The sequence below is a fragment of the Carassius carassius genome, chromosome 39 (genome assembly GCF_963082965.1).
Source record: "Carassius carassius chromosome 39, fCarCar2.1, whole genome shotgun sequence".
NCBI lineage: Eukaryota > Metazoa > Chordata > Actinopteri > Cypriniformes > Cyprinidae > Carassius > Carassius carassius.
Window position 1 is genome coordinate 6,386,175 of NC_081793.1, and position 26,288 is coordinate 6,412,462.

The 26,288-nt window shown below is 34.6% G+C and overlaps 2 protein-coding genes across 3 annotated transcripts in view; one reads left to right on the forward strand and one right to left on the reverse strand.

Annotated features, from left to right (window-relative positions):
- Positions 1-1,018: 1,018 nt before the first annotated feature.
- On the reverse strand, positions 1,019-11,667 carry LOC132121001 (band 3 anion exchange protein-like). Of its 2 annotated transcripts, XR_009426195.1 has the most exons (15): positions 11,509-11,667; positions 10,456-10,591; positions 9,689-9,755; positions 9,518-9,560; positions 9,168-9,352; positions 8,370-8,580; positions 7,678-7,881; positions 6,274-6,422; positions 5,973-6,167; positions 4,904-5,152; positions 4,710-4,799; positions 4,338-4,504; positions 3,262-3,503; positions 2,669-3,164; positions 1,019-1,448 (listed from the first exon to the last, which is right to left on the reverse strand). XR_009426195.1 is itself a non-coding variant. In XM_059530205.1 (13 exons), the coding sequence occupies exons 1-13, from the start codon at positions 11,627-11,629 to the stop codon at positions 3,242-3,244; spliced, it is 2,079 nt and encodes a 692-aa protein (XP_059386188.1). In that variant the 5' UTR covers positions 11,630-11,667; the 3' UTR covers positions 3,236-3,241. The 2 variants fall into 2 exon arrangements, 1 of the variants encoding a protein (XP_059386188.1); XM_059530205.1 differs by lacking the exons at positions 1,019-1,448; positions 2,669-3,164 and having other exon boundaries at positions 3,236-3,503.
- A 9,886-nt stretch (positions 11,668-21,553) lies between these two features.
- The window catches only part of LOC132121300 (tumor necrosis factor receptor superfamily member 16-like), a 39,162-nt gene continuing 34,427 nt past the window's right edge, over positions 21,554-26,288 (forward strand). The window contains exon 1 of the mRNA XM_059530576.1: positions 21,554-21,895. Coding sequence (XP_059386559.1) covers positions 21,863-21,895 — 33 coding nt within the window. The 5' untranslated portion in view covers positions 21,554-21,862. The remainder of the gene's footprint in view (positions 21,896-26,288) is intronic.

A 26,288-nucleotide genomic window follows, 5' to 3' on the forward strand; every position in this document is an offset into this window, starting at 1 on the left:
GAGTATCTTCTTTTGTGTTCAAAAGAAGAAAGAACTTCATGCAGGTTTAGAACAACCTGGGGAAATTCTGACAGAATTTTCAGTTTTGGGTGAACCATATTTAAAGTGACACACACGTCCTTGCTTGTAAAGGTATAGAACTATTGTTTTATTAAAATTTGGATAGTCTGTTAATATAATATTCCATACATTATCAGAGCTTGGTAGACATAATTATTATATTTTTGGACATGATTAGAGAGATTAATTGAAAGATTATAATTAATGTTAGACCCTATTTATTAATTAATAATTTATATTAAACATAAATATATACATAGATAAATAATCATATATGTCATATACATTTTAAAAAGTAAAAAAAAAAGTTAAATTATTTAGATAAAATTGGGACAAATAAATACATAATAATGTAGTCCAAATTTAAGCAAATTAATAAAATAAATAAATAATAAAACTGAATCTCATCCAGGTAACAGCTGCAGAACTGTCAAAACAGATTAATAATAATTAATAATTATGAATAATTAAATTTTAAATAACAATATTAATGTGTTCTGTTGCAAATTTACATAAGCATTTTTTCTCATGCTTTATTGTTGAGTTATGAGTTCCTCACTGATTATTTGTACAAGGTTTTTTATTTTTATTTTCTTGGCCTCCATTAAAAGGCCATTCCATATATATATATATATATATGTATGTATGTATGTATGTATGTATGTATGTATATTTAATGAGCATTTGTATTAGCATTTTCTTTTAAAGGTTTCTTTGTATTTTATTTATTTATTATTAAAGAAAATTGAGGATTTGATCTGTTTTGCTGATTGAAATCTAATTTGATAGAAATTTGCTAAGGTTTATTTATTTATTAAGTCAAAAAACCTAAGGTGCACCTTGTTTCCCACCCACCTTGACCTTACAGGACACACTGCATATAATTCCAATATTATATGATGGAGACAATACAGGAAAACAACAAACTATCAGACATACAGTATTTTTTTTACAGAATTTATTATAGATAGATAGATAGCAATCTACTCCTCCAACAAGACAAAGTATTTATTTGTAATGAAGAACAATATCTTATCTTTGTGATGTGCTGGTCCTATCTGATTTTAAAGACCTCATAAAAGGCACTTGTTTGTACATACAAATTTAGCATGTCATGATGACCATTATAACAATAATTAACAGAGAATCCCAACACACACACACATCAATAAAATGAGTTTGTTAAAAAGTTGCATTATAATGGGGTTAAAGTTGGGTATCATTTTGTCAAAATTTTCATATGTTGGCTGCACTCTAATTCTGCTGACTCAGATTGTGAAATATGAATCTGGTTCCAGAAAAATGATCTATAATGGCATCTGAGTTTCAGAATACACATCCACTCCTGGCTCCTCTTCAAATGTTGCCTTGGCATCATCACCGTCAAGCTATATTGAAGATATAAAGTACAAAGGACAGCATATTAAATATGTTTATAGAAAATTCTTAAATAAAATGCTGTCATCCTTTACTCAACCTCATGCCTTTCTAAATCTGCATGCTGTCATTTTTTTTTCAGTGGACAAAACAAGACTAACCAGAACTTCTGAAGAATCTTTAGATGCTTCAGAAAGTTTTTTCAAAAATCCGGCAAAAATTTTTTTCACTAATCTTATTTAAACTCTGAATGGATTTGGAACTGTGGTTTCAGAAAGCTGCGCTCATTATTATTAAACAGCATTGCTGACTGTTTCAGTGTGTGCTAACGTTTTAATTCTTGGAATTAATATACAATATAAAATCAGATATCTTTTAATTTTATGATTAATTTATGAGTAATCTAGAGAAATATTATGTTAATATAGAACAATTTAATGTCAAGATTTTAGAAGCAGATGCAAACTACTCATCTTTTTTTTTTGGTCAAAGTTCGTTATTTTCAAAGTTCGCAGGCAGCATACGCTATTCTATGCCAGCTGTGCCAAAAGGATATGTTTTCTACATGTATTTACGCTGTGATTTGAAAGAAAACAGTGCATCCATGTGCCGTGGCTGACACAGAAGAGCGTACGCTGCCTGCATTCAACTAAACACAGCGTCTCCTCGACATGGCAGCGGCGGCAAAAGAGAGAATAAAAGTTTCACTTTCTTTCTTTGCTTGAACAGTTATGCTCATTGTGTTATGCAAATATTCCCACATAGTGACGTAGACATGTGGGGGCATGTGAGAATGAGCCGTTTAAAGGTAGGCGTGGTTGACTCTTAAAATACAAGGTAAAACTACAAGGAATTACACAGAAATTTGTGATGTCTGGTGTGAAGTCTTATGGGCTGCTATGGTATTTTTTTTTATTTTTTTGCTTGTCTTTTCTGAAATCATGCTTGCTATGAAAACACCTGCATCTTAAAAGTATCATATATATATATATATATATATAATTTTTTTTTTTTTTTTTTTCTACAGGACAGAATACCATAGTGTTGCATAAATAATTTACATTTTTGAGGGAAATATTCTGTTAAAACATAAGGCCTGCTTTTACTGTTCTTAAACGAGCAAGATTTAGCAAAACTTCGATATCAAGAAAATGCAATGGTTTCAGTTCAATTCACTTTGTTTCCAGTTTACAATGAACTTTTTCTTTGTCTCAGTTATTAGGCCACTTACATATTTAATCTCTTGCTCAGTGAAAAGTTGTCCAGTCATGAACATGCGCAGAGGGATGGTGAGGATCAGGACAAACGGTAGAGCCAGTGACACAGGGCTCGATTTCACCATCCACAGGATTGCCAGACACACGATCTGGATCGCAGTGAACACATGCATCCTACTGGTGCTGACCTGCAGAGGGAGACAGAGACCAGGGTCAATTGGTTTCTCAAGCAAAAGGCAACCAACCTTGAGAATGTAACATATACAAAGAAGGAAAAACCGAAATGCAAAGTACTCCAACAGAGTAATGGTAGACGTGAGAACATCTGAGAGACACATACTTTTGTAGCATAGGGTTCATTGGGGTGATACTTTTTGGGAATAATGAGGAGCAGGATTCGATCCCAAAGCTGAATCCCACTGAGGGATGTGATTCCCATGTAGAGGAAGATTCCAAAGAGAGCTGTAATAGGAATCATTTTTAGAATGGGCTCCATGAGAATGGACAGACCTGCAAATGGACAGACATAAATATGTTATTGTACCTATAGGAAGTATAGTATTGTAAGAAATATGTTTAGAAGAAGTTTAGTAGTTTTTCAACATACCAACAAGCAAAGCCACCACTACTCCACTGACTCTCTGTTCCAGAACCTTTTCAATCTCTGGTTTTGGGCCTTTGCTCATGACAGTCAGGGCATTGGCATGAGATACGGATCGTACAGTTGCGGCACTTAACCAAGGAATGCCAAAAATGGCACTCAGACCTCCCATGCTCACCAGGATGAGAAGATCCATGTGGAAGCCAGAGCCCTTGACCATTTTTCTCTCTGGTTTACTCACAATTAGTCTTAAAAAAAGAGGCAAGTGAAAAGATTTCTTTATAAATGAAATCATTCAAAATAAATCAAATCATTATGCAAAGTGGATTTTTTCCAATAATTTATGCCACACTGTGTCATCCTGTTTCTGCATGGGATAAAAGAATAAAAAAGATAATCGCAACTTTTTCTCTCACAATTCTAAAAAAAAAAGAATCACAAGATATATTATCTTGCAATTCAGATTTAAAAAAAAAAAGTCATACATGTGAGATATAAATGCAAAATTATTAAAGTTAAATTTAAAGTTTATATCTCACAACTTTTTTCTCACAGTTCTGTTGTTTTTGGGGTTCTTTTTTCTACTACAGAATTAAAGAATAAAAATAGTAATCAACAAATTTTTTTTCTCCAAATTGCGAGTTTATATCTCACAATTCTGGCGTTTCTTCTTAGAAATGATGTCACAGTTTCGTTTTTTTTTATCCCGTGGAAAAAAGAGTCCATGTACTTCACATAACTGTACATTTTACTCAAAATATAATAAATATATTCTATTTATTTATTCTATATATGGCTAATTTTGTTATGTTGTGCTCTTAAAAATAAAAATTCCAAAAATCATTTTATTTTCATATAGTGATGGAATAAATGAACCATTTTGGGCTCCACAAAGCACCTTTTTGTGATTCTTAAAAAAACATACAAAAAATCGTTCCAATATAAAAAACATTATGTGCAGTGGGATGTTTCCATGGCTGTTAAAGTTTCTTTATGGAACCATCAATACCAATAACAGAAAATTCTCCTGTCCGATCCTGTCAGTTCTATCAAATCATCTTCCTTCAGAAAACATCACTCACGTGGTAATCTGAGACTCTAGGAAGATGAGGATGAAGACCAACACAGCTGGGACAATAGATGCGAACATCAGCCATATGGGGAAGGACTTGTGTTCACCCATAGGGTTGATTAACCATCCCCGCATTTTAGGGTTGGACACCTGTAGACCCTTAGGCACAACCAGTTTCTGTGACACAAGTCAAAGGTCAAAGAGGTCAAGACAGTAACTTTATAGGACTGGATCTGAATTGTCATCCTAAAAGTCTCATCTATCTATTAAGGCAGCCGTTACCCATAATCAATTTAATAATAAAAAAAAAGGAATCTAATTCTTATCTAAAATTAAAATAAGAATTTCCAGTTAATGTTGAATTATATATTTGCAAGCATACCTGAGTGTATGTATCTTCAATATTGATATCGACAGCAACCATGAGGAAAATTGCAATGGGAACTCCAAAGTCACCAAGCAAACGTCGAATCTATAAATCAAACATTCAGTTCTTTACATTAATGGAATCCATTCCTTGAAGACTGTGCAAAAAAGTAAATTTGTCAAATTTCCAACAATTCCAAATCTATTTACCTTGCCTGGTAGAAATTTGCCATTCTTGAACATGCGTAGGTAGTATGCAATAGAAAAGCAGCCAAACATGAGACACATGGACAGAAGAGCTGTATTGGGATAAGGCCGGTGTTGAACGGACCTCACCACAGACACGTTGCCTGTAGCATTGTCCAGGAATCTCTGCTCGTTGATTTCTGAGTGCCAAGGGTCCTCAAGTGTACTGTTTAATTGCTCGTAATTCAGGATAAGAGGGTGTTCTTTGAAAACCTGGAATGAAGGATGAAACGAATGTCTTGAATAAGTATAATCACAACTACACTACCAGTCAAAAGTTTGGAGTTTTTCTGATTGTTTTCAGATAATTTTAAAATGCTTATAAATAATATTCATATATAAATATTGATTTTGCTGATCAATATTGAAAATAGTTTTTGCCGTCTAATATTTCTGTGCAAACTGTGATACACTACCATTCAAAAGTTTAGAGTAAGAAATGGACGCATTAAATTGACAGTAAAGACATTTCTGTTTCAAATAAATGCTGTTCTTTTGAAGTTTCAGACTATCCTGAAAAAGATGTATTATGGTTTCCACATAAATGTTAAGAAAAAACTGTTTTCAACATTAATAATAATAAGATGAACTATTGTTAATAAATGAGCACCAATAATCATTGAGAATAACTGTACACAAAACCAGCATACAGTATTAGAATGATTTCCAAAGGATCATGTGACACTGAAGACTGCTGAAAATTCAGCTTTGCCATCACAATAATAAATTACATTTTAATATACATAAAAATAGAAAGCAAATTTTTTATTAATTTGTAATATTATTGCACATTTGTACTCTACCATCAAATACTGTAATTTTGTTTTAAAGTGATTACTGGTGAAAAAACTATTGGCAGATATACATTTTGATTAATTAAATTAAATTGTCTAGGTCAGTTGCCTTTTACATGTGATAACAGCTGATCATGCTATCTGTCTCTAGTTAACTAAATTCCTGAAGAAAAAAGGCAAATATGAGTTACAAATGCAAAATAATGCACATTAAATTGAAAAATAATAAAAGTGTGCACCCTGCCAAGTTTGGCAAAGGTCTCATAGATGAAGATGAGGGAGATGAGGATGGAGAAGATTTCTTGAGTGAAGCGAGAAATGAAGCGGACCAGGAAGCTTCCTTCAAAGGCAACAATGACCACAACGATGACCACCAGCCAAGCGCCAACCCATACTCGGCCTACGATGTACTCAATGTCTTGAGACTTACAGAACTACAGGAGGAAAAGCATGATGGAAGGATTTAAAGGAACTGACCAGCAATTAAACAATAATGATGCTGTATTCAAATAGATGTTGTTAAAAGAGAGAAGCACTCACATTAAAAAAGGCCTCTTCAAACACCAGCAGTGGCCCAGAAAAGCCGATAACTAGTACAGGTTGGGCAGCAATCAGGCAGAAGATAACGCCCAGCACTGAAGTGGAGATCATCAGCTCTGAAACACCCATCATGTTATCCACCTTATCAGCTGTGGAGAAAAGAGTATAAAAGAGCCAAACAAAAGCATATAAGGTGAATTTTGGTGTTAGGTGACACTTGATTTGAGTTTTTCATTGATGTTTGGTGTAAAGGATCTGCTGAAAACCACATAAAGACTTAAGGAGCTTGAAAAGTGACAAAAAGATTTCAATTTTGTAAACTGAATTTGGCATTTAACAAAATTAATTAATTAATTGCCACATTTTATATATATATATATATATATATATATATATATATATATATATGGTCAAATTGTAATTATTTAACGTAATGTAATTATTTCTATTAATTGAAATACTTTTTTCTAAATGTTTGTCCGGTCTACTACATCCCTATGTGTGTGTCTCCTGCATATTCTGTCCTGGATTTACCCTTGTGTGGATCTATTAAAGAATATCTGCACTCATCATCTTCTCCGTGTGTTTATCTCACTGTAGCATGACAACTGTATTGTCTATTGTCTATATTCTCTTATTGCTACATCTAAACTTTTGTACACATGAAAGCCAGAATAATCTGATGGCACATACCAAATTTATGTAAGGACTCTTGCTCATTACTCTTATGCAATTAATACATTTATCTTAATTTAACGTCATCTTTGTGTTTGGCCAGGAATCACTTGAGTTCTTAAATTTCAAAAGAATTGCAATAGAAGTCTATGCATATAAACAGTTATTATAGTGTTCCTGTATTTTTTTGTATTACTCTGAAATTCTCAGTTTTGAGTAAAAATTTTTTTTAACAAATAATTTAATTTCAAAAAATTTCAAAACAAATATTTACTGTTTAAAAAAAAATCAAATTAATTAAATATTTAATTAAAATACTTTTTTTCAAAATTTTTACCTTTTTTTTCATTAGGACTGAACTCAATCCAAGATTAAATTCAGATTTTTGAAAATGTATCTTAGTCTGAAAAGTCCTATCAGATTTGAAATAGATTTTTTGCATAATTTGCGATTCCCTGTTCATGTAAAAAAAAAAATACTTGTTCATTCTTTCCCAATATAGTGGACTGTGTGGCATTCACTAGTTAACACTGAATGAGTGAGAAAATGTGTACAGTACAGTAAATTCTCTGAAAGTTCCAGTTTTCTGTCTTCTTTTTCCACACTGACAGTGTGATAGTGACCACCTGACAGTGTGAACGCTCAGTCCTAAAGATTGGATATGGTAAAAAAATGGGAAACATAGGTGTGCAGCTTGAGCAAAGCCTCCTTTAGGCTAAACATAATTACCAAGGAGACCTCCGAAGGTGATGGCTGGGGAAAGAGCAGCAAAGTAGATAAAGATGATTGCAGCGACAACCTGAGCGTTCAGAGCATCAGTGATGTCACTGACGTAGTGTTGATACCGTCTCTTCATGTCTCTAATCATGCCACCGAACAGAACACCAGTACGTTCTAGTGGATCTTCTGAAGGGGGTCCTGAGGACTTTGAAGCTGTGGGAAGATAGATTAGCAATAGTTGTGCTTGCTTTTGTGATCAGTGAGATTTTTTCCTAAAATTGTATAGACATAAAGGGGTTTATTTAGTAATAATAACCACTTGACTTCATTTTACCACTTATTTCACAGAATATTATATGAGTATTTTATTGTCTAACTTCTATTAAAAAACTAGCACCGCCAAAAATAAAATAAAATAAAGATTGTCATCTTTGTGTTTGGCCATGAAGCACTTGAGTTCTTAAATTTAAAAATAATTGCAATAGAAGTCTATGCATATAAACAGTTATTATAATGTTCCTGTAGCTCAAGTGGTAGAGCATTGTGGGGGTTTGATTCTCCGGGAACACATGATAGATAAAAATTGATAGCCTGAATGCACTGTAAGTCGCTTTGGATAAAAGCGTCTGCTAAATGCATAAATTAAATGTATACATTTAATTTTAATTTAAATGTATTATATACTTAGATTTAGTCCTTACGCTTGCGAGGTTTGACATCCAGGCGGAGTTTGGGGTCAGATGGGCGGAGTTTCTCTTGCAGTAGTTTCTTCTGGAAGGGGATGAGTGATGTTAGCATGGACTCATCCTGAATCTCAGTGGGTGGAATCACAATGCAGCAGTCCATGAAGTCTCCCAAAGCATCGATCAACTCTCTGTCATTCTGAGCCTGAAAAGCTGCCTGGTTAAACACCTGTATGTGGGAAAAACAAGAGAAACAGCTTAAACTAGATATATATATATATATATATATATATATATATATATATATATATATATATATATATATATATATATATATATATATTAAAAAAGACAGAAAAAATATATATTGTTTATATATTAAAAAAGACAGAAAAAATATATATTGTTTGTCATCATTTCTTTCATCTTTAGTTAGGCTGAAATTATTTTGTAGGTCACATTTTCCTTATTCGCAGAATATACTAGGGTATGAATAATTAATATGGTTGCATTATTACACCGTTCCACTTTTTTATATATTGTTGTTGTAGATTTTTCAACAACAGTCATATTTTTGTAATGTCAGAATGAGTTCCTTTACTAATATAATAATAACTATAATGATCAGGTTGTGTGTAATTCTTCGTGCTTGTCGTATGTTAACAAACATTATCATGAAAGTGTACTCTCTTTACAGTACACCTAAGTGGCATACTGTATTTAACCTCATATTAATCTCTTTTTAATGAATAGAAAAGTGTCCATAGGTAAATGTTGCAATGATGCTAGATTTGCCCTTCCTGTCAGTTCTCTTACTTTGTCAGCTAGTAGTGCTGCCATTGTTCGGCCACACTCGTGATAGTCCACATCAGCTGTGGTTGGGCCAATCAGAATGAAGATGAACCGCACAGGCACAGGAGTTTCCAGGGCCGACTCCAGCACCACAGCATCCCGTAGACGCACAAATACTATTGTAGGCCTCTGCAGGAACTCCAAAGCACCTTAGACACACACACCAGCACAATTATAGTGTAACAAATAATAGAAACACATGAAACTCAATGTAACACTTTTTAACACAACTTTTCAATCTAATTGATATTAATGGACTTACAAAACTCAGTATTGTCTTTAAAATATGAATCTGAAATTGATGTTATTCTCACCTACAAGCACCATCGAGGCCTCTGATGTGTCAGTTGCATCCCTCTTAAGATGAGAACAAAACAACATAGTCATAAAATGTCAAATGAGAAGTAATTGTATTCGAAACCAAGAAAATAAATGATAGAGATAGGTATACTCAGAACAGTTAAAACAAGAAAAGTTGTGCTCACTTTCTCTGTGACAGAGAATTTCTCCATTTCCACACCTGAAGTCAGAAGCTGGGTCTCCACAGACTGGCTGAAGAGAGAGAAAGGAATAAAGTAAACTGGCTTCAGAATGATTATTGCTTTCAACAGTGAAAAAAAGTCTTGAAATAAAAAAAGAGAAGAGCATGGTACTGGATTTCTTTTCTTCTTAGGTATGTAAAGTCACCTCATATATAGAGAGAGTAATTTTTGGTAATGTTACAACACATAATTTTTTATTTATTTTTGGTTCTGACTTTAAATTACTGCAACAGGCTGCAACACAAACAACACTCTTCATACTACAGTTTATGGTGTTGTTTTAAATGGGAGTAAAAATCTGAAGTGCTTTCAAAATTTTGCTCCTTCAGTGATGTCTGTGAAGCCTAACAGAGACTTGCTTACTATAGTTTCTAATACTTTCTAACATTTACAGGGAAAGCCTGTCTCAAATGCATTAAACAGCACATGTTTCTGACAGGAAGGCAATCCGCTTTGAACTGTAGGCTTATGCATAAGTTTGAATGGCTTAAAATAATGTTCATCGCACAGCAGGTGTGTCTGCAACATTTGCATGTCGATATAAATGGTATTGTCCCATGTAAGGGGAAATTCATAGTATCAAATTACATTCCACACAAATACAGAAGTTCTGCATGTGCAATAAAACAGTGCTATACTTTCACTCAGTTAGGGTGTGAAACCTTTCAATGATCGAAAATGATTTCCACCTTGATTTTTTATGTCAGTACCTCTGTTTGTGCATTAATGCTTGAAGAACTTTATCCCTGTCCCCAGGCTGAATCTCCTTTTTGCTAACCAGGGCATCCACAATCTTCTCAATAATACTGGTGAGCGTCTTCTCCTCTCTGTCCAGCATCATCACACCTGATCCAAACAGAAAGAAAGAAAGAAAGAAAGAGACAACAATAAAGTGAGAAAAAGGCAAAAGAGAGGAAGAGGACTTTGATGGAGCCTGAGTTTTATTACAGTAGACATAAACACTTAGGACACAGCTGAAGAGCACAGGCTGAGCTGGTTTTTCAGGACACTAACTATCTATTACCATCTCATTTGAGCATGTGTAGTAAAGTTACATTCTTGCTCATATTCCACACTTGCTAATATCCAAGTCGTTGTTGCAAATTACTGAAAGCTACTGTAAGAAATGTCAGGTAAATACAAATGTGCTTAATCTATAAATTATTTTATGAAGATTTTCTACCATGTAAAAGTTTGGGGTAAGAAAATCTTGATCTTTTAAACTTCCTTTCCTATCAACAAATCCTGAAAAAAGATATCACGATTTCCACAGAAATATTAAGCAGCACAAGTGTTTTCTACATTTTTTATAACAAGTAGTGTTTCTTGAGCAGCAAATCAGCCTATTAATGATTTCTGAAGGATCATGTGACACTGCAGACTGGAGGAATGATGCAAAAAAAGAAATTCAGCATTACAAGAAAAAATTACATTTTTTATATATATTCAAATAGAAAACAATTTTAAATTAGAATATTATTTCACAATATCACTTTATTTGATCAAATAAATGCAGCTATGGCAAGCATAAGATACTCAAAACGTTACAAAAAATCTCACTAACCCAAATTATTTGAATCTAATAATGTATAATAACTAACAAAATATAAATACCTGTAGATCTATTAAGCATTATGTACTGTAATGTATACAGAGGTATATAATGTCTGGTACTGCTACTACACACCATGTTTTTAGTCTACTGAAAGCAAGTCTTTAACCCGAGTTTTGACCCCATAATGACCTCACAGTCACTGCCTCACCCGTGTTCATTGTCCTGCGTATCTGCACCAGGCTCTTGAAGGTGAGGTAGGAGATGTGGGACTGGCCCCAGCGGCCCGCCTCAACATCATAGGTCTCTTCATAGCCCACCCATCTGCCCATCTCCTGCCAATAGCTCTGCTGGTTTGGGTTTTTCACAGACTCGTTCATCTCTACGTAAGCCTAACCACAAATAACAATAAACTATTACTATTATTTTCTCTACTACCATACAGCTACACATAACATCACAATGAATTTAAAGTATTGCAGACTGATTAATAATGTAAGAATTAATATTTATATTTTGATGATTTCTGTGAATTTGACAGGTAACCTAAAAATGTGTGATCCCATTTTATTTTAAGGTGACATTGTTACTGTGAAACTACTCAAATAAAGTTATGAGTTAAATTAATTAACTATACATATACTTACTATATAGGGTTAAAGGGACTCACACAGAAATGAAAATGTTGTCATAATATGGAACTCAATGGATACCAGCAACTGTTCAGTTACCAGCATTCTTCAAAATATCTTCTTTTGTGTTCAACAGAAGAATGAAACTCATAAAGGTTTAGCACAGCTTGAGGGTGATTCAATGATGACAGAACTGTATTTTGTAGGTAAACTATGTCTTTAAGGTTAGGGTTTGGGATTGGTTTAGGATTAGTTGCTTGTTACTATAGTCAGTATCTTTAAACAGTGTAATTACATTGGCTTTAAAAAAGAATGTTACCAAATTTGATTCAACATTAACTTGTAAATTAACTAATTTGATTAAGTCTTAATTTTAACATTGTGCTACAGACCTGTTCAAGTCATTTTTAGGGGGTCAGATCAAGTAAAAACTGATTCTGGAGGTAACGACTGCATGTTACAACTTTGAGGTGTCATGCAATAACTTAGTGTCCTTCTTGTTCTACTGCTGTTATAATTCAAAGCAGATGTGTAGACGATTTAAACATGATGGCTGGACCTCTGGTGTTTCCTGTCCAGTGATGACTGATAAATTAAAGCTCATGTTTACCCTCCAAACATCAGGAGTGTGTGTGGCACATGCCAGAGTGCAAATTTGGAAACTTATCAGTGAGCACGTCTGATTGTCTGTCTTATTAATCAAGTCAAATCATAGTAACTTCTCAAACAGTCATATTAGAATCATGATAAGCTGTTTGAAATTGAAAAATGAATGTAGGTATGTTTGCTTACCAGTGTCCTTTATTATTGGTGGTGAAGTTTACATTCAGAGCAGCTGGAAAACATTACAATTGACAATTTAATCCTTTAATTATTTAATCTCAATTTTTTATTGTATGTGTGTGTATTTGTACATACATTTTATATCTTAGATACTGCATACAAAAATAAACATTAAAACTATGACCTATGAAATAGATTCCCTATTAATAATATTTACAAACAAATTAAATCAAAACCCCAACAATAAACCAAAGGAATTTTGTGTTTCTTCATTATTGTACAGACAGCATAATAGCACTAACATGCAATATTAATTTACAATATTTTGATAGCAATGCTGCAAACTATTCTACTATAAAGTTATTGTTCAGTAATTTAAAAAGTATAGTACTTAACCTGAATTTTGTTGTTAAGGCTTACATTATGTTTTTGTTGTACCTCTTGAGTGATACATTCAGCCACTAAAGCTCAAATGGTGTGTGTGTGTGTGTGTGTGTCTCTTTGAGGTAAGTTTGCGTTGACCCTTGTACATGAGAAATGTGTAAATAAAGTAAACTGAACGAGAATAATAATTTATGCTCATGCAGCAATCTGAGTTATTGCTTTTGTGCTCAAAAGTATACATACAACAGTCATTTATAAGTAATAATCTAAGCTATTTGCATGGTTTTATAGCAATTATTTAGTTTTGTATTTGGGTATCTAATGTACTTAAGATTTATTAAGTAATTCTGTTCAACATCCAATGGAAATTTATTTTAAAATGGAAATATAACATTTTATTTTATTGCATTTTCTATTTTGAAATTTTTAAACCTTACATTATATATAATACTACCTATCACAGTAAAAAGTTAAAAGGCAATAATATTAACAATAGTTGCACTTACCTTAAATATTCAATAACTGTTCAAGCAATATTCTCTGCCACATACCCTCAAAAAAGTGTGCAGAGCTTTATAAACTCTGTGTACACCTGCAGATATCAGACACACCTCTACACACACTCCTATACTGTCCATACACTCTTAAAATGCCTGCAGAAACACATCTAAATCGCCACATACATACCCCAAAGAGTACTTGAAAAGTACTTAATATCTTAATGTCATTGCATTAAAAAGCAAAATCAAAAAGTATATCAAATATCAAATAATGTTATTTTACAGAATGATTTTTGCACACACACACACACACACACACACACACACACACACACACACACACACACACACACACACACACACACACACACACACACACACACACACACACACACACACACACACACACACACACACACACACACACAAGATTTCACAAAAGTAAGGTTGTTAAGTTGAATTGTAAATGTTGGGTTTTAAATGATAAAACACCATCACTACAAAATAATTTCTAAAAATTATTATAGTGAAAAAAAGGTTAACATAATTTAGAAATAAAAATATATATATAATATATATAATTATGTTAACCTTTTTTTTTGGCCAAATGTATGTTCAGTTGCAATTACATTTGACATTACACACATTAAAGTATTCAAATGTATCCATATTTCCTTTTGTCTTTTTCTTATACACACACAAACACACCCAAGACGATGTGTTCTTGGAGTCACCCATAATATTGATGCAGTAAACAGTATGCCTTGATAACTGTGGACTGGTTGGAAAGGTCCACTGTGTGTGTGTTCTCTGTATTTTATCACACATATAGAGCCAGTGTCACCTACACACACTCTAATGACACTAGTCTCACCTCTCACCCGAGGAACATTCTCTGCTTCACCTCTTGTCTAATATTTTTTTTCTCCATGCAGACTCACAGGGTCGAGACGCAGGTCATTGCGTCCATTATGATCTGGCTGCATTTATTTGATCAAAAATAAAATAAAACAAAACAGAAATGTATATGCAACATGCATATATGCAATATGCAACAAGCCCAAATGTGCTTGCCCAGAATTACTTCACAATTTGCATGAGGAAAAATTAGGACTTTATAACAAGATATAATATTGACAAATAGTGAATCTTGTTCTGTTATAAATTCTAACCTAGTGTTTAAAACTTCAATCCTCTGCACTAAACGAATCTTACGCAGATCTGAATTCTGAAAGGAATGAGAAATTATCTTATTAGTTAACTTTGAGCTCAAATGCAGTTATTCAGTGTAGACAATACAACTGAAACTGCAACCAGAGAGATAAAGCTTATTGCCATGCAGGAAAACAAATGTTCTCAGACACACCCTTGGATCCAGTTTATCACATAGAGAGTAGAAAAAGAAAAAAATGTCTTTTGGTTTTTGTCACGCATTGGTTTTGTTGTCTTAACACTAACGACCATGACAGTTTTGTACATAATGGTTACAGATGTTGCATAGATACATACTGTAGGAGAGAAAAAAAGGACCAAACGTCCCCCTGGGTAAAAGGCCCATTTAATTTTATTCGCTTCAAAAACACTAAATAGTAACAAACATTACAACAGCACATCTGTTTTTAACATATTTCACTGAAGAAAAAAAAAGAGTCACAAAGAAACAAGTATCACTTAGAAATTACAAATTTCACAATTACAAAGACATGTCAAGTAACACATTGAATTAAATGTGAAATTTTGAAGTAAAGACTAAAATTTTATTTTCTTGTAGAACATAATCTTGATTTTAATATAATTGTTTTATTATTAATTTAAGTAAAATGGTCTATTTTATGCCAGAATACTGAATTAACCATTTTTAGTGCAACATTGCTTTAATTAGTTTTTCTGCATCATGGCCGATTCCCTTGAACATGCTATGGAAATTACCAAAAACTTGACATCTTCTTGTTCTGAGTGAGTTCTCTGATTTGTTCCCATGCTTTTCTCAGAAGATTTGTGGTGTCTTGCTATTCTCCCTCCATATGAATGATCCTCCTTGGGATAAGAATGTGGTATTTTTCATTTCCCATTTCCTTTGTTGTGTTTGGACAGTTCTGCTTGTTCTGTGAATTACGGTAAAATGCTGAATGATGGTGTGTAATTTGTCATTCCTTCAGCAGTTGTTTCCGTGTGCCCTGCATGATTTGTTGACCCTCTTGTCTTTCGCAGTGGTTCCCAGGAATAGACTGTTAGGAGTGAAGCCATCTGACTCCATTTGTGGTTGAAACCCCATGATTTGATGATGATATTTCACCCAACATTAACCAAAACCACAAGTCACATTTAGGAATATGCACGTCAATTCAATTAACAAAATATCAAACGAAGCATAATTTAGGATAGAACAAGTTTCTCAAATATAACATTTGAGAGAAATACATTTAGTCAAATTTAAAAAAAATATATAATATATACAGTAGGCAGAGGTTTCAGCAGTTTGAGCAAGTGTCTGTTAAGTTCTTGGCCCTCATTCTCCGCTATAGTGTTGTGAACTGAAGAGGTCTGTGGAGAATCTGTATCTGTGCAGAAGAGAGGTGAAAAAAAAAAAAAAAAAAAAAAATCCTACAGTAGGAGATTTATGTGACACTATTCTCTTGATATTGGTCACAACTTTAAGGTGCATGGGCTTACTTATTGTTTTCTGTGTTTATTGCCCTCACAGAGATAACAAGCTGGAGCCCTTGATAGTCACCAGAGGGCACTCCTTCCCATATCTTTGCCACTCAATCCTGGACTGCATTTCCCATAATCCATTTCCCAGACTCATCATGCCTTATTCACATGATGCTCATTGCTGCTGCATATATATATATATATATATATTTATTATGGCTGTCACTATTCGAATATGCATTAGAACATGACGTGTAATATCCGCAATCGAACTATAAATAAAATATCCGGTTTTTAGAAAGCCATGTGTAGCGCATTTTTTACAGTCTGTGATTAGACCGTTTGTTTTTTCTTTTATTCTTTGTCATCTTATCCAGTAGAGGGCACTCTAGACGTATTGTAGCGTTGGCCCATGACCAAATCAAGTGAATAAGAGCTAATAGCCAGGCACGTCTGTGCGCTCCGAACGTGTGTTCTCCACCGCGGGGAACATTGTAAATAAAAAGAGAGCCACACTTAATCCAGATCAAGTTGATAGACTGGTGTTTCTTGCAAACAATATTAAGAAATGAATTAGGCTAGGCTATATGCCTTACTCCTGCTGCTGTTTTAGTTTTCACGTTATTGTTTGTGCCTGTTCTGAATCTTTTTTTCTTTTCTTTTTTCATTTAGCCTAATGTTGTGGGATATGCATAGTGGCAATTCATATAAATTGATATTATACGTTGATAACTTGCTGTTGGAGTGGGCACGTAAATATTCGAATACATTGCATGATATTCGATATCCGTTCGAATGAGATTTTTCTCAAAAGTGACAGCCCTAATATATATATATATATATATATATATAGGTTTATTATAATGCTTATAATAAGCCCTGTGTTTTCTCTGTCGCATTGTAAAGTCTTGCTAGTTGTACTGTGATTCTGAGCATTCTCCCTGGTTTAATGTCTCTTGGTTTTTGTATTTCTTGCTGTCTCTTGGATTACCATTTTGCCTGAGTTTCCTGTCTTGTTGTTTGTTTGGATTGCTTTTCTCTGTTTTTGACCTGTTGCCTGTATTTTGGATTCTGTTTCTGGATTGTCCCAATAAAGTCGCATTTGAATCTCCAACCTTTGAGTCTTTGAGCAGTTCATAACAGAAGACGTACGTTCCCTACTTCACCTATACTACCTATACCCGCTCCAAATGTCATATAGTAAATTCTCATTCACTGCACAGATGACAAGTTGTATTTTTATATCTTATGCAATATTCTCGTCTTATTTGTACAATTTCTATTTGTGTTTTAGGTCCCTCAAGTTATTGTGAAGAGGATCAGCCTTATCTGGCAGGCTGATATGTGTGGTCCTTCATGCCTTAGCATCTTGCAGAGCTGGCAGTGCTCGGTTGCTGGCACCTTGGCTTGAGGTGATAGTTTTAGTATCTTGTGGAACTAGGGATGTGTAAATAGTTCATTTAGTTATAGTTAGTTAAGTCCTGAATCATACAACCATATTTTTTTTAAATAATAGAGTAACTCAGAGCTTCCCAGAGCTCTCTGTCAAGCATGCCTGCACAAGTTTCTCACACTGCCTCCCCAGATGTTCCTGACACTGGCATCCGGGCCCCAGAGATCCATGTTGCATAAAGTTTCCAGATATGACTGACCGGGTCAAGTTGATGCCTGTATCCACCACAAAGGTTCCTCTCATGCAGAGATTCATGCCACACCACCAAAAAGGTTCGAGTGGGTGCTGTCCCTGTATTTATTGTCGTAACTTCACTCAGAGCTTGGTGTTCAAGGCTGTTCTGTTCCTAGAGGTTTCTGTCTCGACTGCATTAGAGGACCCTCAGTTTTTCTTGTCACCAGTGTGATTCCTCCATCAATACATTACACCTGTGTGCCACATTAAAACACAATGTGTTTAATATATTATGCTGTATTATGTAAGTTTACTATTTTTAAGTTTGAAAGGTTTAGAGAGCTTAAGTCTCTTGATGTAACTGTTTACATTTATCACTATAGGTAAGTAGAAAAGGTCAGATACAAAATGTAAAATTGTACCCTGCCTTTTCCAAGTTTTTCTAATGCTTGATGGAAATACCAGCATTTCAAGAACTAAACAGTATAAAGTGTGTGTGTGTTTGTGCTCTTGTTTTTGTGACATATCAGGACACAACTCTGTATAATGACATAGGTATGACACAGGTATTACAAGGAGAGGGTGACTTATGAGGACATAACCCATGTCCCCATTTTTCAAAACGCTTATAAATCATACAGAATGAGTTTTATTGAGAAAGTAAAAATGCACAGTTTCCTGTGTGGGTTAGGTTTAGGGGTAGGGTTGGTGAATGGCGATAGAATATACAGTTTCTACAGTAAAAAAACCATTACGCCTATATGGGATGTCCCCACTTTTCACAAAAACAAACGTGTGTGTGTGTTTGTGTGTGTGTGTGTTTCGGGACACTTTAAATTGCTGCATCTGAAAGTTTGGGTAGCTGACTTGTTGCTTTACTGCATTATCAAACAGTGCCTTTCATGCAGCATTTGCACATGAAGGTACCTCATGAAACGGATTTCAGACAGGCTCCTGAGGGACCATTACAATTTATTAATCTATAACAGAATAGAGAATGCTTTGTTAATGACTAAGCAAGTATTAAATTAACAAAATGATATTGAATTACATATTTTTTTTTTTGGGATAAAAACAAAACGATTACATTTTAAATGTAAGTATTGGATTTCAACTGGTTTTAATTGAATATCTAATGTCACAAAAAAAAAACAAAAAAAACTTTAAAGCGGTTTTATAATTATTCGAAATCTGTTCACACTCGCTAATACTGCCCACAAGCCATAACGCTTTGGAGGAGGATTCGAATCAGAACTACAAAAATGGCACATGTGCATAGACAGATGGTTCAGTAAATATCCTTTTGGTGTTTTTATTGCGCAATTGAAATGTGTGTGTGTGTGTGTTTGTGTGTGTGTATTCATATATGAAAAAACATTATTTACCAATCCAAATTGTACTTTAATAAACTTGCAAAAATTATAATTTATAATTTAGAGCTGTTTGACGGAAATCGCGGGAAAGGGCATACATCCGTCAATGATTTTCCGCAAGACTCTTATTTTTTTGATCGCGAGAGGATGAAAAGTTACAAGTGTATCTTTAAGTATCCACACTACTTTGTCGGCAGGTGTACAGTCGTGGCCAAAAGTTTTGAGAATTACATAAATATTAGTTTTCAAAAGGTTTGCTGCTAAACTGCTTTTAGATCTTTGATTCAGTTGTTTCTGTGATGTACTGAAATATAATTACAAGCACTTCATACTTTTCAAAGGCTTTTATCGACATGACATTTATGCAAAGAGTCAGTATTTTGTTTTGGCCCTTCTTTTTCAGGACCTCTGCAATTCGACTGGGCATGCTCTCAATCAACTTCTGGGCCAAATCCTGACTGATAGCAACCCATTCTTTCATAATCACTTCTTGGAGTTTGTCAGAATTAGTGGGTTTTTGTTTGTCCACCCGCCTCTTGAGGATTGACCACAAGTTCTCAATGGGATTAAGATCTGGGGAGTTTCCAGGCCATGGACCCAAAATTTCAACATTCTGGTCCCCGAGCCACTTAGTTATCACTTTTGCCTTATGGCACGGTGCTCCATCGTGCTGGAAAATGCATTGTTCTTCACCAAACTGTTGTTGGATTGTTGGAAGAAGTTGCTGTTGGAGGGTGTTTTGGTACCATTCTTTATTCATGGCTGTGTTTTTGGGCAGAATTGTGAGTGAGCCCACTCCCTTGGATGAGAAGCAACCCCACACATGAATGGTGTCAGGATGCTTTACTGTTGGCATGACACAGGACTGATGGTAGCGCTCACCTTTTCTTCTCCGGACAAGCCTTTTTGCAGATGCCCCAAACAATCGGAAAGGGGCTTCGTCGGAGAATATGACTTTGCCCCAGTCCTCAGCAGTCCATTCACTATACTTTCTGCAGAAGATCAATCTGTCCCTGATGTTTTTTTGGAGAGAAGTGGCTTCTTTGCTGCCCTTCTTGACACCAGGCCATCTTCCAAAAGTCTTGGCCTCACTGTGCATACAGATGCGCTCACACCTGTCTGCTGCCATTCCTGAGCAAGCTCTGCACTGGTGGCACTCCGATCCCGCAGCTGAATCCTCTTTAGGAGACCATCCTGGCGCTTGCTGGACTTTCTTGGACGCCCTGAAGCCTTCTTTACAAGAATTGAACCTCTTTCCTTGAAGTTCTTGATGATCCTATAAATTGTTGATTTAGGTGCAATCTTAGTAGCCCCAATATCCTTGCCTGTGAAGCCATTTTTATGCAACGCAATGATGGCTGCACGCGTTTCTTTGCAGGTCACCATGGTTAACAATGGAAGAACAAGCATCTCAAGCATCACCCTCCTTTTAACATGTCAAGTCTGCCATTCTAACCCAATCAGCCTGACATAATGATCTCCAGCCTTGTGCTCGTCAACATTCTCACCTGAGTTAACAAGACGATTACTGAAATGATCTCAGCAGGTCCTTTAATGACAGCAATGAAATGCAGTGGAAAGGTTTTTTTGGGATTAAGTTAATTTTCATGGCAAAGAAGGACTATGCAATTCATCTGATCACTCTTCATAACATTCTGGAGTATATGCAAATTGCTATAATAAAAACTTAAGCAGCAGCTTTTCCAATTTCCAATATTTATGTAATTCTCAAAACTTTTGGCCACGACTGTACGTTATGGAGAACAGATCCCCGCTTGAGCGCTGACACGTCTACTCTACAGTATATACAGTAGTGTATGCGCGCCCTCTAGCGGAGCATCCGAGTTCTAAATAATTGAGTATGTGTGAGCTCACGCGCATCCCGCCCCAGAGATTATGTTTTTTGTCACCTTGTTACAATTTAATGTTTTATGAAAACCTAATCCGTCATAAACTATCAGTTCAAATGATTTATGAGCCTCTTAGGATGTTGCTGCAATTATATAACTTACCATTTATACAAAGGGCATTATTTATCCCACAAAAGCCACACTACAAATATACCAGTCCAAATTATGACAGAAAGTTTAGAGCTAATTTTGATTTAGATGCTATAAAAATAATAAGGATGTTTTTGTCTCAAACCAACGACAAACTAATTGGTGGCTTAGATGTGTTTCCTACGTCTACTGGTATTGTTTTAATGTAGCCTACTGATTTGTGTCGCTGAGTCGGATGCGGATGGGAGGGGAAAACTCTAAACTGACATATGAGAAAGAGTGAGAGAAAAAGAGGGGGTGAATCTTTCTTTTCAAAGCTGTATCAGTGGACAAGCGCACTTGCACATATTGCAGTTGCGTCTCATATATGAAGAGCCTCGCACCACAACCTTCAAAAGAATTCATCTGGAAAAACCACTCTCAGTTCCAGGATTGCTCAATAACGCAGCACGCTTATCTGTGAAAGTTCAGCGGACACGCATAAGGATCAGAGCGATTTCATGCTTTGATTCTGTGAGGGAACTATGATGCTGAATTTATTATTTCAGAGCACATGTAAAGAGTGAATAATCCATCCACGGTCAACTTCACCAGGACGCCCTTCATCCAGCATGCTCACTGCGACTCTAGTATTTCTTCTCGTGGTGAGTACACAGTCTCTAACTCAGTAGCTTGTGCAGCTCTACAACTTTTTCTTGCTCTTGTCACACATGAGAAAGCTGAACATCATAGCAGACTATCAGTGAATGGAGACAGTCACTGTCTAAATTGTGTCTTATGATTGTGTAAGTTATTTGAGACAGCAATTGGAATTACCTGTTTCTTTATTTACTGGCATAGTGAGTGATTTTGATTGAATCTTTGATAACAGTTATATAATAACATGGTTTACAATGTATTACACTTTGTAATCAGTATATTAATGCATTATAATCAGTTGTAATACATTACAGTACATGATCAACAAACAATATCATGTGTCAATGCATTCATACACTCAAAATGCATGCTGTAATGCTTTATAATTGTTTATGAAAACATTAAATACATTATGAAGTGTATAATAAGGCATTATGAATGCTTTTAAAGGTGTAATGCATCATACAATGAGGCTTCAAGTTCTGTTCTTTTTTTCGTATGATAAATAACCCTATTATCTCGTCAAGCCCAATTTGACAGACAGCACACTGTGTTCTTTCACTTGTCTTACCAGCTAAAATGTAGTTATTTATAAGGCTAATTGTAATGTAGTTTGTGTGGGTGTGTTGAAAGAGGGGTGTATGTATGTGCTATTAAAGCAAGAGCAGTACCAATAATGATAGATAATTCATGAAGTACACCACATAACTTCAGTCACATTTGTAAGCTTAACTGCTTTATTTTTTTATGTTTGTACCAATCTCCTGATAGAGACATGTGTTGTGGTCACATGTCTTGTCTTGTTTCAGATCTGAAGCTGGAGCTACACCCATCTGAACAGCATTATGGGTGTTAGGGCAATAACTACTGTATGTCGCAGTCAGAGCGGGTGTACTTTGTATTAGTGTCATTTTACTGGTAGCTGAATTACTCTATGTTTTTCTTCCATAAAAGAAGTATCCAAACACTGATGTTTTGGTACTTGCTTAGAACTTTTTTTTTCCCTCAACATATCATGCAAATTTTATAGGACATGAAATATTAATTTGTTTTCCCATCTGTCTTAGACAAACAAATACAGATTTTGTAATTAATGAAGACCATGCCCTCTCCCTTGCAAAAGTTATGTCCACAATACAAAGGTATTCTGGGTGGTCACTATAAGTGGTTGCTTACTGGCCCAAATAGAAAGATTGCAATGATGAACAATAATGGCTTTAAAGTTTGAGAAATTGACCCTATAGTCGGAACTTGTATTTTATTATGCCAAATGTCATAACATTTTGTGATGTGATTCTGAAGGCTTTACAGGCATAGCATGTGGAAAAATTAAAGAAAAAATAGGTTCTTACACAATTCTCCTATGCACTGCTTCTGGAAAACACTGTAGATCATATAGCATTAGAATACAAACTAAAGCAAGCGAGAGAGAAAGAGCTCCATTAACTGCAGTATCCTCATTAGAGAGAGACAGCTTTACCAGAACAGTAGACAACTTTGAAATGTTGACAAGTGCCAACAGGCTATAAGGGTTAAGAGTTAAGTGCATTCAAGCATAAAAACAGCAGCTCTCAAACATCAGGTTGACTTTGTGACAGACAGCACAGGAGAGAGAAACATTCTGCAGAACTGACGAATACATCCACATGATATGCGGATCATATTTTTGCCAATCATTCTTTGGTTATTCAATGTGCCAAAGGTGGGAAGACATCTCCCTATAAATCACAGGCAGGTTCTTAGGAAAATAAAAGAGAAATTTGGTATACTTGTCATTTCTGTTCCTATCTACACCTGTACCTTTTTTAGAAACATCACTATTACTAGTGCTTGCATCATACTAAGAGTTAGTGATTTGAGGATTAATAGTCACACCTAAAATCAAGCATCTCATCGTACTTATAGTTTTCACCAGGCAGATTAAGGCGAGACACTGCAGGTGAATAGGGCAACAAAAATATCTAATAGTTATCACCTTACTTACCCAGTTGATTGATTACATTGATTATTGCAAACATTTTTTGTATTACAAGTTATCAAAAATGTTATGTTTAAATATGCAAATGAGGCATTATTTAATGAAATATGTGCTAATTTGCATAAATGTCTAGTACAAAAATCTGAACACTAGATGAAGTCAGTTTCAAATTTTTTGTTTAATTTTTTTGACATATTAGAGTCAAATGTTTTTACAGAGGGAATTCTGGTTATCTTTTTTTGTCACTCCATAATTCAGAAAATACTTTGAACAGCCAGAAAACAATATATTTTCACAATTTTGGGGGGAATAAAATGTTGTATATAATCAAGGAAAATATATATGAACAAATCCCTCTGTAAAAACCTTCAGAATATAGACAGGAATAAAAATGTCAAGTTTGGTGTGTGTAAGTGCTACTGAAGTGGAGAATTATGGCTCAGTGTTGAAGAAAAAACTCATTTTGAGAAAACGGGCTTTAAAAATATGTATTGTAATTGAAATCTATTGACACAAACAGATAAAGTGCTATAAAAGAAACACTTAACAGTGTCTTTTGGATGTTTTCCTTCCACTAGTTTGAAAAAGCACTTTATGAAAAACCAAAAAGCCCAAAATCTCAAAATTGACAGGTGCTTGAAAAAACAGTGTTTTTGCCTGCAGTGTCTCACCTTAATAAAACATAAAAAATTAAATAAAAATTGTTTTACTGCTTGAGATTTTTGTGTGTGTGGGGGGGGGGGGGGGGGGGGGGGATTGGTGGTGGAGAGAAATGAATAGATTTATTAGGCAAGGAGGAAACATTTGTGATCAAAAGTGCCATGAACGATATTACAAAAGATTTATATTTCAAATTAATGCTGTTCTTTCGAACTCTCTCTTTATTCAAGAATAATCCTTAAAAAAATGAATCCCGGTTTCCACTAAAATATGAAGCAGGACTGTTGTTAGCATCGATGATAGTAAGAGCCATTATTGAGAACTGAGCAGATATAATAAAGGATAATAATTGAACACCAAATCAGCATTTAAAAATGATTTCTGAAAGACCATGTGACACTGAAGACTGGAGTAATGATGTGGAAAATGTAGCTTTAACATCACAGGAATACATTTCATTTAAATATATATTTAAATAGAAAACTTAATTGTAATAATATTTCACAGTATTACTGTTTTACTGTATTTTTGATCAAATAAATGCAGCCTTAGAGCATTTTTTCCAAGAACATTATTAAAAATCTTAATTATTCCAAACTTTTGATTGGTGGTGTAATTTTATGTCATTTATATTATTAATAATAATATTAATATTGAATATTTCTTGTATTTACTAAATGATCATGTCCCTATAATACATATATTTTTTATAATGTATAATATTAATAATAATTATTATTATTTTTGTATTACGGTATTTAATAATGATAATTTTATAATAACAATAATAGAGCTGTCTCTTGAGTTAAGTGCTAAAAAACACACATGGTGGTGATTTTTGCAAGGCAAGCACCACTCACATTTCATTAGAAAATGTAAAACACTACACTAAAATGTGACAGACATTTTGTTGTTGAACGCATTTGGACCATTCTTAGGAGTATGATTAATGAAAAAAAAAAAGGTGAAAAAGTGAAAAAAAGTCAACATGTTCTGAAACGCTACTGATTGTATCTACTTAAACAGCGCTGCACAAGTTACAGCAGCTTGGCCTCCTGTCAGGATGATTGTGATTGCAAACAGGTTCTATGACATGCATCGTTGTTTGTGAACCTTCACACATTTCTACAAACATGGTAATCAATGAACCTCATGATTGAGCACAAATTATGTGTGGCCAAATCTCTAGAGTCATGGGCTGGTGAACTTTTGGGGGTTGTTGATCTTTACCTGTGTTGGAATGCTCCTGTAGGGTTGTGTTTGTGTTTTTATGTGAGCGAGGAGGAGGAGGTTGCCCCATGCCAGGGGGTAATGTGAGGGACAGGTAGAAACGAATGGAATGTTAATTTGTGCTTTCCCAACCTCCTCTTCTTCTCACTCAGCTCTGTCACTACTCCAGCTGACTCACAAACGCCTTGGGGGAATCATCTAATCTATTTTTCTTTAACTCTTTATCTCTGGCTTTCTTCTCACTCTTTTAAACCTAATTCCTCACACCTGTGTCAAACGTCATTATTCTGACAGCCACACACTCATTCATGTTACACCCTCAGACATCAGCTATGCAACAGCTGCTTTATTTTAAGGCTTATGCTGCCTTTAAGTTATGTTAGTAAATCGTATTTATGGAATGCACAACTGAATGGCATGACATGGTGAGATTTAGAAGTAGGGAACAACCATTTCTCATCAAGAGAATAATAAAATACATAAAGCATTCCTAAATGCTGTGTTAATAATTTTTTTAATTTTTTTACATA

What these genes read in the sequence shown, in the direction of transcription:
- LOC132121001 (XM_059530205.1), bottom strand. Translation starts at nt 11,629, where the DNA reads ATGGGCAGATGGGTGGGCTATGAAGAGACCTATGATGTTGAGGCGGGC. An exon ending in GGATGTCAAACCTCGCAAGC is followed by an intron (nt 7,882 to 8,369) that starts GTAAGGACTAAA and finishes ATCTTCCCACAG; the next exon opens with CTTCAAAGTCCTCAGGACCC. An exon ending in CTAGAGTCTCAGATTACCAC is followed by an intron (nt 3,504 to 4,337) that starts GTGAGTGATGTT and finishes TCTTTTTTTAAG; the next exon opens with ACTAATTGTGAGTAAACCAG.